General features: G+C 39.2%; 1 protein-coding gene across 8 annotated transcripts in view; it reads right to left on the bottom strand.

The window, feature by feature from the left end:
- Positions 1–15,362, bottom strand: part of GRIA4 (glutamate ionotropic receptor AMPA type subunit 4) — a 236,462-nt gene that overhangs the window by 156,284 nt on the left and 64,816 nt on the right. For all 8 annotated transcript variants that reach the window (XM_009678442.2, XM_009678443.2, XM_009678448.2 and 5 more), the window contains exon 3: positions 3,985–4,224. In XM_009678442.2, the coding sequence (XP_009676737.1) occupies positions 3,985–4,224 (240 nt within the window). The remainder of the gene's footprint in view (positions 1–3,984; positions 4,225–15,362) is intronic.

The following is a 15,362-nucleotide window of genomic DNA, read 5'->3' on the forward strand; positions in this document are numbered from 1 at the left end:
ACTCTGTGCATTTTAACATTTTAAAGGGGTTGCTATAAAAACAATCTCCACAAATCTGGGAAGATTAAATTTATCTTGTGGTCAGTGAGCTGATTTTCCTCACCTGCAACTATGAATGAGTCCGTTTAACAAACAGTGTGCAACTAAAAGGAGCAAGGAAAAAAAAGCACCAAAGTACATAAACAGGCGAGCATACGCCTAATTTCTAGGGTAGAACTATAACTATTTTACAGTTCTCGCCTCTGGTGAGCCAACTGCTAGGCCAGCTGGTAGCTCTCCCCCTCCTGCTATAGCTCTTTAGTCACAGTCAGGGACTGTCAAGTCTTGCTGGGTAGCAGGGTCGGATTCAAACGGCTGCTGAACTTTTGCAAAAGCAGCTTCCAGCTTGCCGGCTGCCACGCGCCTTGGTCTCCCTGGCTGCTCCTCGGCCTCTCCGACCGCTCTCCGCGGCAGCTCTGTCAGCTCCGGATAATCGCTGCAGCCCTACTAGCAGCTTCTGTTACTGCGGCCCTTAGCAGGAATGCACACAGCAGTGGAAATGAACGTGGCCCTCTTGCATGCAAAAGGCTCTTAAACAGCTTCTCCCACATCACATAAGATGCAGACTGCGCTAGCCTTTTCCTGTGGTTTCAGGCTCTCACTTTTGCTTCCCAGTGCTAGAAACTATTTTCTTAAACCACTGAAACCACACTGTAGGCCCACCTGCGCCTGTTCAAAAATCACCAGGTGATTTGCACATACACACAGCGAAAAAGCAGTTTCATGTGCTGTGACAATTACAAACTTTGCTCCACTTTTTTTTTTAAAAATATGTCTCCACCACAATAAAACAATATATATAAAATAAACATGGTTCTGGTCTGCCCATTTGCTCCTTTCATTATCTCTTCTTTAGAGGTGATATCAAAAATCAGCCGAGCGCTTCACCTCTGTTGGACTTCCCTTTCCTCCGGATATCTTGAGGAGGCAGGGTTTTCATCTTAGGCCTTCCCTGCTATACTTTGCATATATGTAACTTAGGCGAATGTTCTTCATTCTGCTTTTTCCCTGTCCCATCTGTGTTCCTGGCACCTTGTTGTATTAAGCAGTGGGTCACAATTAAAACTTATATATATATATTTTAGTGGAAGGGGGTAGGAGAAAGGAGAATGAAACAAAAGGGTTCCTGAAGGCTTTAGCCATGCCTTCTGTGTCATTCATTACTTGTTCACCTTCCCTCCTAGGTAATGAGCCACGTTTTCCTTCATCTTTTTCTTAGGTCTAATGTTGTCACAAAACCTGTTCTCTATTCCTATAACATCCCCTGCTAGTTACATTTCATTTTGTAGCTTAGCCATTCTTCCCAGTACCTACGTCCTGTCCCAGGACAGTGATTTTCCAGACCGCCAGGCTGGCAAAATGTCAGAAGGAGAGATTTAACATAACAGCTGAAACCATCACCTCACTGGAGTTTGTGAGCTCCAAGACTACTCCTTGATGTAAACCTAACTGTGGTAAGTGGGGATGCGAGCGATACAGCAGAGAAACCTGCTTTAATAACGTAGCAGAAGCCTCAGCTACCAGCATGAAATTGTTCGCCCCCTCAGGGTGAGCAGCAACGGAGACACGTGAAGGAGAAGCAAGAAGCCAGCAGGACAGAGAGGCTGGGGAAGCAGGTCTGGCAACAGCAGGGAGTTTGTCCACAACAGCGTGTTACCACCGCTCTTGAAGATTTGCCTAAGTTTAGTCTGTCGGACTGACTGCTGCCAGGGACTTCTGCCTTTTATAGTACTGAGAGCTGCTCAATGCTGCCTCTGTTGCAAAGAGCTGCTGTGTCTGGCAGGGATTTGTGCTCATTGCCCACCTTCTCTCCCAGGAGCGTATTTAGAGCATTCTGCTTAAGCTGCAAAGATAAACTCACAAGCCCAGGATCAAAAACAAAAGGCCAAGGGGATTCTGCTTCCTGTGGGTGAGTGGGATGAGGTGGTTCAGAGAGACAGTGAAAAGCTGGGAATGTAACGGAAGAATCTGGCAAATATCTGGACAGGGTTGAATTCTCGTCTCACTGACTCAGACTACATAACTCAACATCAACAATTGGTTTTTTTTCAGATTACAACACTGAAAGTAAAAGAATTTGCTTCCATCTTCAGGTTTACCTATGTTTATCAGAGCTCCACATTCAAAACTTCTGTTGTGGAATGGCAGTGAAAATTATTCAGCAATGTAATTCAGTGAATTACAGTCATCTTAATATGAAAGATGCACCAAACCTTATTTGCTCTTGCATTAAACTGAGTCATGAGACCTATTCTTCAGATTTTGAGAGACTATCCAATGCAGTACCCCCTGCATCCAGCAGGCAAATGTCATCTCCTTATCAAAGACGCACTGATGAGATCAAAGTTGCTGAGTTCAGGGTCATAAGAATCATTTATTAACCACACTGTTATAGAGGATGTGCGGAAACTGCCCTTGGAGTGACACTGCATGCTTAAAAATGATGTCTCAATCTAATTAAGCATAGGAATTTAGATCAGAAAGGTGACAGCAGGTTGTGCACTTCTTCTCTTGACAATTTTTTGAACCTGTAGGACCACATCTCTAATTGAGTTTGTTTTCTGTTTCTCCATTAATATATCTTGAGTAAGAATACAATTTAATTTGGTAATTTTTTCTCTTTTCAGTTATCTAATACTTTCTATATACTTTCAGAAATGCTTCCCAGAATCAGTCTGTTTAAAAAAAGAAAAAAAAGAAAACAATTATGGAAAATTCCAACCCTTTCATTTTTGGGCATTATTCACTTCGATTTCATTTCAGGTGTTTAGGCAGGAAATCAAGCTAAAAATGCTTGTATATATGAGAAAATTGACTTCTGTAGCCATAATCAAATAATTACACAGATTTATTTAGGTCAGCATAATTCCCTCTTTCCAGTGAAGAGTAATTATACAGAATAAAGGCACTTTAATTCCAGAATAGACCGTCCACATGGGGAGCTATATTGAAACAGCTGTAGTAAAATAATTATTTGACTACAGCTATGCCACTCAGTTTCCCCCTGCAAGCAAGCCATCAAAATAAAAACCTTGCCTCTTTCATAGAAGCTCAGCCATGTTGGCCCAATCCTCTTCCATAAACAAAGGCAAAGGGCTTTGCCAGCAGAATAAAGGCAGAAAGTGGCGAAATTGAAATTTTACTTCTCCGTTCAGCAGTAAGTGGTGAGGCATACTGATGTACTTGTGCTTTTCTACCACTTAGAAGGCTCTGAGATGCTCTGTGATGTGGTAGGAGAATGGAGAATGCTCACGGAAAGTGTGACCTTTTGTTTAAGGCAATACATATTTTATAAATGTGTAGTCCACTGCAGTAGCAGAATTATAGACGAAAGGCAAAGGAAAGGATACAGCAGGCTGTGCACCAACTCCCTTCCTGCGCTGCCCAGTGGATCCCTCTGGGTATCAGGTATCGCCCCTGCTACTTCCACTTCTCTACTGCAGCCTGGCTGCTGTCGTTGAACCGAGATTGTGTTGAATGAACCTGTTTCTGCCTTGACCTTCCACAGCATGGAAGCCCCAAGGGGCTCGCTCACGTCTCAGTTTATACCAGGGCACGCGCAGAAACTGTGGAACAGAAGTGGCTTGTCCTCTCTATTTTTGTGCTGTTGTCCCTGAAATCAGGTATGAGGTGAGCTGAACAGAAACTGAACAGAACTTTAAAATTCTGTTGATTGAACTGTGTCTTTCTTTTATGAACGCTAATTAACATGTTTCAGTAGTCCAGCATGGTGCAGGCGGGTCAATTACATAATACGTTCATTCAGTATCCAATATTTGGATGAAAGAATTCTTCCTTCAGCCACAGAGCTACTCAGTAGAAGCGATCTCACCTCAGAGGTCTTCTAAAATTTTACTCCCCAAACTCTCCATACCACAGAAAAATGCACACTTCGAGCAAAAGCCAATTGAGCTAAAAAGACGGGAAAGCTAGGTTACAACTCACCTCGATCTGTGTCATAGAGGAAGACAAAGCGGTTCCACTCATAATGATCCAGCAAACTGAGGAGGGCTCCCCGCAGAGATGGTCGCAGCTGCAGCACAAACTGACTCTCACCCTCCGTGGGGAAACTTGGTGTGATGAGGGAGATGTGCAAGGCGCTGCAGAATGAGGTCAAGGTATGTACTGATCTCTTATCATATAGTCCAAAAATGGCAAAAACTCCTCTAGAATACTGGGAGCAAACTGAAAGAAAAAAAAAAAACAACAGTTCAACTAGTAACAAAGTCTGTAAACATATATTTAAGCATTTCCACATCCCAGCCTTGCTAATTTGGCAATTTCCATTTCTGCCTGTATGATTCTTTTTTCACATGTGTTTCATTCCGGAACCAATAATAAATAGCTAAACAACACATTGTCACTTTTGATCCTAGTTATAATACATTATTACATTATCTATAGTATTTTAATGTTAAAATAAACCAAATATAAACTACATAAGATTTATTTTTGCATGCCAGTGAAAAGTTGGCCTATGCTGTTTTAACCATTCTTTTCACGATTATAAATATTATTTGTTCATTCCAGTTTTTTCTTTGCACATTGCCAGTTCTGTATATTATCTGTGTATCCATGCATATTATCAGACACTGATCATTTCCATCAATCTGAACAGAAAAGTGTCCACATTTCAAAAAAATAATTTTTTCTCTTTATCACAAATGTCGTTGAACTGACAAGTAAAATTTGGACATTTTGAATTGTAACCAACTAGAAACTTCACTCCTTTTTACACAGGCAGCCCTTGTGCGTCATTAAGACTCTGCCACAGATACTGCATAACAACTTACTTTATGAGTAATGTTCTTTACTTTAGGAGACTAGCTGAGAGAAAATGTAGTAAGCCAATGTGACCAGGCCCTTGCCCCAAATCTCTTATTCCTACGCTATGTCAACCTCCAAACCAGAAAAAGAGAGACTTCAATATATATTTTGAATTTTGATGTGCTCCTGGGCTCATTTAAGACGTTCAGAAAGACTTTTATTGATTTTAGCAGACTGAATAAAGGCTTTACTGGTCCGTGCACATAAAAACATGCATGAAGCTATTTTCTTGAGAAATTACTGCCTTTCTAACATCTCATAAAGGGCACAATGAAAAATGTCCCACTTTTGTGTTCTAAGTACAAAACAAATTATTAGAAACTCTGTGTGACCATTAACAGTGTTGCTTATCCAAGCATCATAAACTGGAGAAAGGAACAGTCAGTTAGGTGGTCATCATATCCATCTTCTACTAACTAGTTTTTCCTAAGCTTCTCCTATTCTCTGCATGTGCACTGCAGATGAGATGACCTAAAGTCATACTGTTCTAAGAATTTATGTCCTGAGGCCTCCTCTCCTCTCGAAGGCGGAAGTCACAGTCACCCTGTGAGAGCGGCAGGGCTTGGTTATGGTCTTAAACTGCACATACACAGCAAATGTGCTTATTCAAACCAATTCAGTTTTAATTCTTTCCTATTACACTTGCTGTACAAAGAGCAAAAGATACACAAATTGTGCATTTTTCCTGTTAGGCAATTGATCAGTGTGTCCAACTTGAACACAAGCACTGGGAACTGCAACATGGGGCTGGAGAGACGCTCTCGGATTTTATGAGCTGCCCCCCACTCACAGCCCCCAACCTATTCATAGGTGGTTTGCATATAAATACTTTAAAAGCTTTAAAAGCTTTCTTCCTTGCCCTTCAACAACCCCTCTGTGTTTGTTGTGCTAGATCACACAAGACACACTATCCCAGACCCATCTGATGGCTAGCCATCCTAAAACGTACTGTTCTGCACTTTCTCACTTTCATTTCCTCTTTCTTGAACATATATGGCCAAAATTTTCAGAATTTCAGTTGAAGGCTTTCTGCTGCCTTTCACATTACTGCCCCATCTCTACTGTAAAATACTTCTACTGACATGTCCCAAGATCACATTTACTTTTTTTCTGCATCTGTATCAAAATGATGACTGACGATCATCTTGGGAACAAAATTCTGCTCTTTTTTTCCTTCTTGCCTATTTCTAAATGATGAGTTTCTGCTTATATTGTAATATTTTTATTAATCGGCAACACACAAGGTTTTCCATTATGTCATGTCTATTATTATGCTCCTCAAAATTATTTATTTGCACAGTGATATTCTTAGCCTGTTATGAACATGTAACATTACCTATAGCTGCTGCATCAGCAAAATTTCATCACGGTACTCTGACAGTATCTTCCTCCATTAGTTATATTTCTCCAGCCTGATATCTCTCCTTCTATCAGTACTTTTTGCCATCTTCCCTTTATTTAGTTTCATGCCTACCTGATAATTCTCATGTTTGCCCTTATTTTCATAAAACACTTTTCATAGAAGCATGTGTATTTTACATTATTCCCTTTGTAATAGAAAGATATTGCTTAGTCCAGTACTTTTTACCCTAGTAATTTCCTGTTGCATTATATCCCATTTTCTGTTTATCTCCATACTTTAAAGTTTTCTTTCCTTCAAAATTTGTTCTGTAACTTTACAGTCTATTGATGTTAAGCTACTAGGTCTATGGCTGCCAGAACCTATGTCCCCATTTTAAGACAGATATTATATTTCCCATTTACTGATCAGTGCATCACCACTCATTTAAGAGCTCTACCAAGAAGCACTTGTTATTATATCTGTCCTTTAATGAGACAGTTCTTAAAGAATCCTGGAAGAAAGAGGTCATTTCCCTATTCCCATTAGCTTCTTTTAAGGTCAACATCCTCAATGAGTGAAAATCAAAGTGAAGCATCTATTAGTTTTAAGTCTTTAACAAGATTTTCTCATGTTCCATCCTATCATCACTATATAATAGCCTCATTTTTTCCAGTTCTTCTTTTTGCATTTATAGATGCAAATGACCTTCTGCTGCTGTTTTAATATACTTTGCAAGTCTCAGTTTTCATTGGCAGCTCTCACTTAGTCTCTAATTTCTGCAGCAAACATCCTCTATACCTCCTGATCTCGTCAACATAAGCTTTGCTGCTGCTGATAATCCTTTTTTAAACATTTGCTTCTTATATCTTTCTTGTATAATTACTCATCCAGTTTGGCTTGAAGTCACATCCTGCATGCTATTTCCCTTTCTCAGGGATTTCTTACTGCTTTAGAACTCCTTATGTGAGGAAATTTTCCGGCCTCCTCTACACTCAAGTGCAGAGCAGTTGACTTTGCCAACAGAAAGAGCTGAATCCACACCTTGTGCACATAAGTGGTAGCTAATTAATCTATTTTGTGTCTAGAGAAAACACTTGGACAGGCTTTGCTTTGCCTTACTCTTTTCCAATCAGTTTAATGTGGGCAAAGTGTACTCTTCGTAACACACAGTCTGTACAGTGAGCCTCTACATGTTGAAAAATTCAAGAAATCAATGTCAAGCTGTGAAATGCACCACTTAGTGGAGTTAAAACTCAAATTCATGCTCAGGATGGAGGAGGGAAAAAATAGAAAGAAAAAATCAAACTAGAAACTTAATTAAGTAACACCATAAGACTCTAAAATACCTTTCAATAAGAATAATAGAATAATCCATTTTTTTTTCATAGCAAACAACCTTTGTTCCAGTCTAGAACCAAATGCAATAAAACATTACCTAACTGTCGTTACAGCCCTGAAATCAACCCATGTAAGAAAGCATATGCTGCCATACTTGAGATCAAGACTGGGAAGTTACTGAATAGGGTCCTCCTTTGTTCCTTGATTAGAAAAAATGCTAAGATGAAGGTTATTCAAATTTTTTCTTACTCAGTACAACACCTACAGAAAGGAAAAATGCCTGTGACACTGTGGAGATTAGGCTTAAACATATGCAGAGATGCTGCAACGCTTCTGAATCAATTTTACAGTAATCAGCAGCCACGACAAAAATCAGCAAAGCCAAGACGATTTGCATTCTGACTCACTACTGTTCTCAGAAAATGCCTCGAGGCAAACATGACTACCTGGACTTCTCAAGTCTTTATCTCCTTTCTTACATTTTTATAGACATTTTACGTATTATAAATGGACTAAATTATGCTTGGTACAACATCTTCTCATATTAGCATTCCGAGATAATTTTGTTCAAGATTTTTTTCTCTAAAAAGCAGTGACAAATAGACTTCCAGGAATATATTTTGAAATATACTGAAAAAGAATTTGTCTTTAAACCAGACATCTCTTCACAGCTGACAACTCAATTCTAGTGTTATGCATATGATTTTCACCTGCAAATTTAGCAATATCATTGGTGTGCCCAAAGATAAGCTGAATGTAGAGGTCAGACTATAGAGGAGATGTTGTAATGCACCCTACATAATCAAGATAATGTTATTGCAGTAACTATAATATGTATTAGATTTTTTTACTCTAGCAGCCTAGAAGAACTATATTATAGTACTATCACTTTAAAAGAACGGGTGACTCATGGGGCCTTCAGTTACATGAAGAAATCATAATGCCCATGAAGAAATCATAACGCCAAAATTGCAAAAGCTGTACACTGCAGGGTTTACTGAGACACAAAGTCAAGCCACACGCTGCCTTCTTTCTCTGTGAAAGACCTTGTTACTGTTGTAAAAGCATGTCCCATACTTTAAAGACAAATCTTCCTGAGAAGCAAAAACCAAAACCCCTCAATTTTTATTATTCACTGATTTCCAGAAGTTAATCTTTTAAATCATCTGAAGAGGCACAGATTAAGTCAGAAGACAAAAATATCTGTAACCATGACCATGGAAATGACACAAAAGAGATCAAGTGGAAAGGTGCATGTACTTCACGAGAAAGGTGCATGTACAAATACATAGACATAGATACATACACACATAAACGTATGTTATATTGCTCTTGTTTCCTTATTTGATCAGGGCCAAACATTTTATAACTTCTTCAAGAGACAGGTTTCAAAACATAATGTATTTTTTTAACAAAGTACTACCCTAACAACCTATTTACAAAACAAAGCCTGATAAGCAGAGCGCTGCGGATCTGCCAAGGGCCTTAGTTTTGCTCAGCAGCCTGCGAGGACCCGGGATCTGCAGCGTGCAGACGCATGCTCACAAGGTTTCCACCAGCCTTCTATGGTACCAGTAGGTGTTTGGAAGACCCACAGTTTTGCATCCAAGTAGCACTGCAGATCTTCAGAGCCATGACTTTACGATGGCAGGGTTTTCCAACACACATGCTCTGGAAGCAAGGACTGAACCCTTTTTTGAAATGTTTTTCCCTAGGTTTCAGACTCCTAGGTCTGGAAGGGCTCGAAGCTCTGGCACAACTGGCTGTTACAGATATATGGCCCAGCAATCTCCCATAAAGTCATAAACTATAGATGCGCCACGATTGCAAGGCTCAGACCAGTTTGCTTTATGGACATGTGGATAGTCTTTCACTGCTGCCTCTTCGGACAGTCTTTCACTGCTGCCTCTTCATTCCCTCCTATGGCTTTGGAGTTCCAAATTACCTTACAGGAATAAGCTAAGAATAAAATTGCTGGGCCTGTCAAAGTCTGCAGTGTTAAAGTAAGAAGGATTTAATTCAATACACTCATTTAAGAGCCAGATTTTGAAAAACAGTCAGATTTCTTCTTTGCTGAGGAATGTTACAAAGCTGCAGCACATCCCCTACTAGGAAGCTTTTCTTGTATTTATTTGAGCTATGTGATGCAACGATGGGGATGGGCTGTCAGCGGGCAGTGGGCACCTACAAAGCTCTTTCACAGAATCACAGAATGGTTTAGGTTGGAAGGGACCTCTGGAGTTCACCTAGTCCAACCTTTCCTGTACTGGCTCTCTCAGTATGTACTAATTTTTCTGGAACAGGGCAGCCTCTCTTCTGCTCTGTAAACGCACATTTTAGAAATCATGAATTACTTGAGCCCAACGATCTGCTGACTAGCAGCAGCAGCTCACGTGGGCTTCTGGGAGGAAAGACAGTTTGGGGCCTTGTGCTACTTCAGCATGTAAGACACGAGGGCTAGTGGCAAAGAAGTTAGAGGAGAAAGCTGTGTCTGACATGACAGACACTGAGACACTGAGACACAGTGTCTGACATGCATGACACTGAGAAGAGGAGTGGAACTTGTATAAGTAGTGTTATCAGTTTTAGTTTTTGGGCGTCCTGTCCTGCTTGGGAGTTACGAAGCAAAGTTGAAAATGTTACATGTCTGCTGACTGACTAGTTGTTCTGTTAAAGGCTTACCACTGCAAAACCTAACAAGAGCAAATTTACAGCCTCAACAATGGGAAAATGCATAGCAAGAGTCATAGCCTTGGTGCACAGATTTGCAATGCAACAATTAAGCTGAAGAAGTCCTGATAAAGGAGCTGCTTTCACTGTTGTTTCAAGTACAAGACCAAAACATCAGGAAAATGACCAATTTTCAAACAATTTTAACCATTTTGCTTTGCCATTTCCTGGTGAACTCCACTCCAGATTTTAAAAATATATGTGAGTTACATTGTCTTGTCATTACAGTAGTACATGAAGGCTCTCATTTTGGAGTGACTGCAATGCTATCAAATCATGGATCACAGTCACATACTTTCCATTTTGTTCTGCTGCTATGCACCTGCATTTGGCCTGTACTGATATAACAGTACTGGGCAAATTTTCTCAATCTGAAGAACACCTTCAAAGAGGAAAAGCCCAGCCATTTGGAGATGCCAGCTCTACAAGTGAGATGCAGGACAGAAAGGTGAATTATTTAAGTCAAGCAAAGTTCTACCTCCCAAGGTCAAATAATTTAGCGACCTATGCATGAGAGCTTCAAGATTTGGGAAGAGATTAAATAATTTTCCTAGACCGGTTTTGAGAAAAGAGTTTCCCATTAAAATGTCACAACACATCCCCATTCATGTGGCACAGAACAACCCAACACTTTCCTCTCCTCTATCGCATTTCCTCTCCTCTATTTCCTCTCCTCTCCTCTCTTGCATCTCGCCCCTCCTGCCTCCCTCCACCCAGCTCCTCCTCCAGGAACAGGACCTATGGCCAGCCAGGGCTCTGGATCACAGGGAGAGCGATCTAAATTCATCCAGTGTAGTCTTCAATCGTTGTGCACTCAAGTCAAGTACAAATTTGATACAAACTACTTACTTTGGGCTGCCTTTGGGACTACTGATTTTATACTAAATTATGCTGTTGAATTAAGAAAAACTACCAATGCTGAGACCACTAAAATGTGGTACCCTCATCAAGTAAATAACTAATGTAAGATGATGTACAAGATTACAGAAGAGAAAACAGTGGGTAGATAAAGTGGGTAGATAAAAAACATGAATGACATATGTATTAGGAGTAGACTATTATCTTATGAATTGTCTTGAATTGTCTTGAATAGGAGAAGATATTCCTGAATATTGATATCCAAAAAAGGGTAAAAGGAAAATGGAGTGTTTCTTACTAATTATATGCTTATGATTTTGTGTGTCTAATGAAACAAGTACTCATCATAACTCTAATGATTTTCTTGTTATGTACAAGACAAAACTGCACTCTCCAAATCATCATTTGCTCTTGCCTTTTGATCAAAAACTTCTTCAGTTTTTCTCCTCCTGCATTCAGAAAGCACCAATCACATTTTAGGATGAAGTATTGTACCTGGAAATAATACTGCATTGTCACTTTAACTAGAATCAGTTTATTGTACTAAATGCAGTATTAATAATGGAGGTGAATAGGAGGAGAATAAATTAAGATCTTTCTGGTCAAAAAAATAAACTGAATCACAAGCATTATCCTCTCAAGTATTTATTCCTCTCTAATATTTATTTTCCTGTAAGGTAACTTCATAAGGAAAGGTCTAGTGGGCTGGGCACTGAACCGCTGAAAGTCACTGAATTCGTAATCTGGAGCAAGTCACTTCACATTCCTGTGCTGCAGTTCTCCATGTTTCAACTGTCTTGTCTATTCTAGACTATAAATGGGTGAGAGAAATGCCAGTCTCTTGCTAGATGTTTGTAAAAGGGGTAGCACAGTGGTCCAGCCATCTCAGTTGCGGCTTCTGGATGCTACTCCAAACTGAATAATCAAGTTATATCTCATGGTCCCATATCTTACAATTCTACTGTAAATTCCTGAACCTTAGAAACACCTAAGCACTTGTCCTAGAGGACAGTGTGTTTAATCATATGCATAAAATTAAACTCATTCTACAGTGTGTGCTGGACTACTTCCCTAGAAAAAAATGCTTTGGAGATTAGTAGCTGGATCCATCATACTTGAGGCACAGAAAAGTCACAAGTGTCTTTTAAATTCAACCCATAGCAATGGATTACTTCCAGGACTCTGCAACTGACTTGCCAGTTCATATAAAAATAATGTCCTAGCAACACTGAAAACCCTAGTTTATTGTGCTAGCTCATATGCTGATTTGGGAAGTGCAGTTTTGTTTGTGTAACTGCAGATGTGAGAACATATTGCAGAGCAAGCTACAAACTTGTTACATATTGTAATTAATAATTAAGTTTCTAGAAATAATTCTGGTGAATTGCCTCTAAATGGCTACTTCTGTTCAAAGTCTATTCCTGAAACAATAGCAGAAAGTCATAGTGCATTTCTTTTCTATTGAATGGAAAATGCAATTGAGTTAGCTTAATTAACATGCACAGTATTTTTTTCTTTTAAAGTCAGTTTGAACACTGTAGTATAGTATTTTGTGCATGATGTCTTACATCAGATCACTAAGTTACAGAACATTAACTTTAGAAGCTATTTGGAGAGATACCCAAAATAAGAGAAAAGAAGGGGCCACAGAGACCTTGCAAGACTGACTTGTAGATTGAACTGCTAAACTGTTCTGCATGCTTCATATGGAGCAAGCTTTTTTCTTCATCAACTAATACATTGACTGAAGCTACCTTCAAGTCAATCCCAAAAGAACCTGTGAAAGGAATGAGTGTGTTTGTATGCATGTGTGTACACAGGCTGAGTGGAGAGGACTGTCTCAGCTAATTTAACCCTCTGAAAGTTAGACTCTGTCTATCTCTAAAACGGAGAAAAAGATCACCCCATCTTTAGACGAGTGATAAATTAAGTGTGGTGATTTACGCAATGGAGGTATCTGTCTACTCCTGCTGACTGTAATAGCAGACTATGCAATTAGAAGACTTGACACCTACATTTAAATAACTACATTAAACAAATATCGTGACTCTCATTCAGGAAGTGCTTTTCTGTGTTTCTAAGCCCCTGCCCAGCCCTGAATTCAATGCAGCTTGGACCTGGCCTCCTCTGGGGCCCTCCTCACGCAGCTGACACAGGTCCCTCCTAGCCAGGGGCTGCAGATATTTCTCGCATACGGACCATGTCTCTCTGCTTACCTTAAAAATGCTGACAACTCCCATTTTTATGATGGAGAACATAAAGTAACTTGGCCTTTCATAAATTTCTATGAGGAAAACTGCTTTACTCTTTAAGTAATTTGCAGACGAAAACTTCTGCACCACTAAAGTGTTTTACTCTCATTAATATACAATTCCAAATTATTTAATTCCAATGGAACATTTTTACACAACAGGAAAACCTTTTCCACTGGGTTTATTTATAACATTTCTCTTTCCCTGTGCCTCAGCTAATCTACTTGATGAACTCCTCTCATGAATTTCACATTTACTGAATGCTAACAAATCTTTTCTCATTTTTAAAAGTACTTTACAGCTCTTTCTGAAACAAATTACCAGCCTTTGTGCCTTTGTCCTCCAGTCCTGTGCACTCTACGGATGCAGTATTTATAGCTGTCGGGCAATGCAAATACACGTGCATTGCACTAACTCTGCCAAAATGTCCTCTTTGAACGCTCTCCCATAGAGCGTCCACATGCAGCATTTACCTTTCATATTCATATGAATAAGAATCCATGTTGGTACAGAAGCTCTTTGTTGGCTGTTTTAAAAAACTCATACAAATATCAGCACCATGTAAGAATGCTGCACTTTTCAGATTTAGTACAGATTTTACAAAAAGTTAAACATGAAAGTTTTGGTGGAAAGTTCCCATAGATCTGACAGGTCTTCTCATGTACAAAATGTCGGTGGTTATCTTATGTTTTTCTTCCTTTGGGATAGAAGCCTGGAGTGGCATAACAGATGGCACAGAAATTAAAGTAGACCAACAGTAAAACACTAGTTCATGGGTAAAACCCCCAATTGCTTAAATAAGGTTACCATTTCACCTCAGGGACACTCGTATGGTGCTTAGAGCTCCCCTTGAGAAACTATTTCACCTCCTCAATGTATTAGCTGAAGAAAAGCTCATCATGATCATATATGAACATCCAGATAAATAATGTTTCATAATTTATCTAGATTGCCAGCATGACTAAACATTTTTTGCTGTGCTTGGATTGATCCGTTTCTTTATGTGATATACAGTTTCCTTCTGTTCATATTCAAACTTCATCCAAACATACCTTTGTAGAGAAAACGCATTTCTCTGCAGCTTGTTTTTCTCCCCAACGTACAGGATTTTATAAAACCTGCCCCCACATCCCATTTTAATGAAACAGAAGAAAGAGAAGTCTGAATTTTGTTTTAAGAAGTAATCCTTTGATGGCCCAATTCTCCACAGTATCAGCTTTTCTGCTCCTTTTAATCTTGAAAAAGGAGAAAATAAGCACATTTTAAAAGATGTTTTTCTTTTCAGAAGAAAAAGAACTCAAAAAATCAGTAAAATTTTTAATAGCAGAATCTCTTAAAACGTGTAGCTGATAACCTAAAAATAGCTTTTAAAACATAACTACTTAATCATAGATTTTTCTTATGCAGAAGAAGAACTACTTGTAATTTTCAGAAAGAAAAAATCTAACAATTTGTTTCTACATTTTGGAGTCACACATGCTAATTTTGCAGTATTCTTGCTGGCAAAACTGTCATTGACTGGAATTTACTGAATTTAACAGGAGATTTGAGGGGTGCAGCAGTGCAGTATGGATTTACATTTTGAAATAACAGTGTTTCTTTAAAGCAAACCTTGCATTCTAGTTTAACTGAACTAAAACAAAACATGAACTCTGCTGTAATTTGAGGAAGCTAAAGCAATGCATTTTTTAAGGAATTAAAGGAAATTTGGTACTAAACTTCCATGTGACTTTAGAAGGGAATGGGACACCTAACCGCTCTCTCTGACTGTGGAAGTCAATCTCCCAGATTTCTGAAACTTTGGGGGAGAGGAATGAAATAAAGAGTATGCCGAGTACAGAACTGCTGCATGAAAGATGTGACTAATTTGGTCCTGCTTGAAGATGGAAAGACCTTAGGTGGTTGTCATTCAAACTTGAAGACAGATTTTTTTTTTTTTTCCTGGTTTGTAGTCTTATTTTTAGGATTAAAGCCTG

Source organism: Struthio camelus, chromosome 1 (genome assembly GCF_040807025.1).
Source record: "Struthio camelus isolate bStrCam1 chromosome 1, bStrCam1.hap1, whole genome shotgun sequence".
Taxonomy (NCBI): Eukaryota; Metazoa; Chordata; class Aves; order Struthioniformes; family Struthionidae; genus Struthio; species Struthio camelus.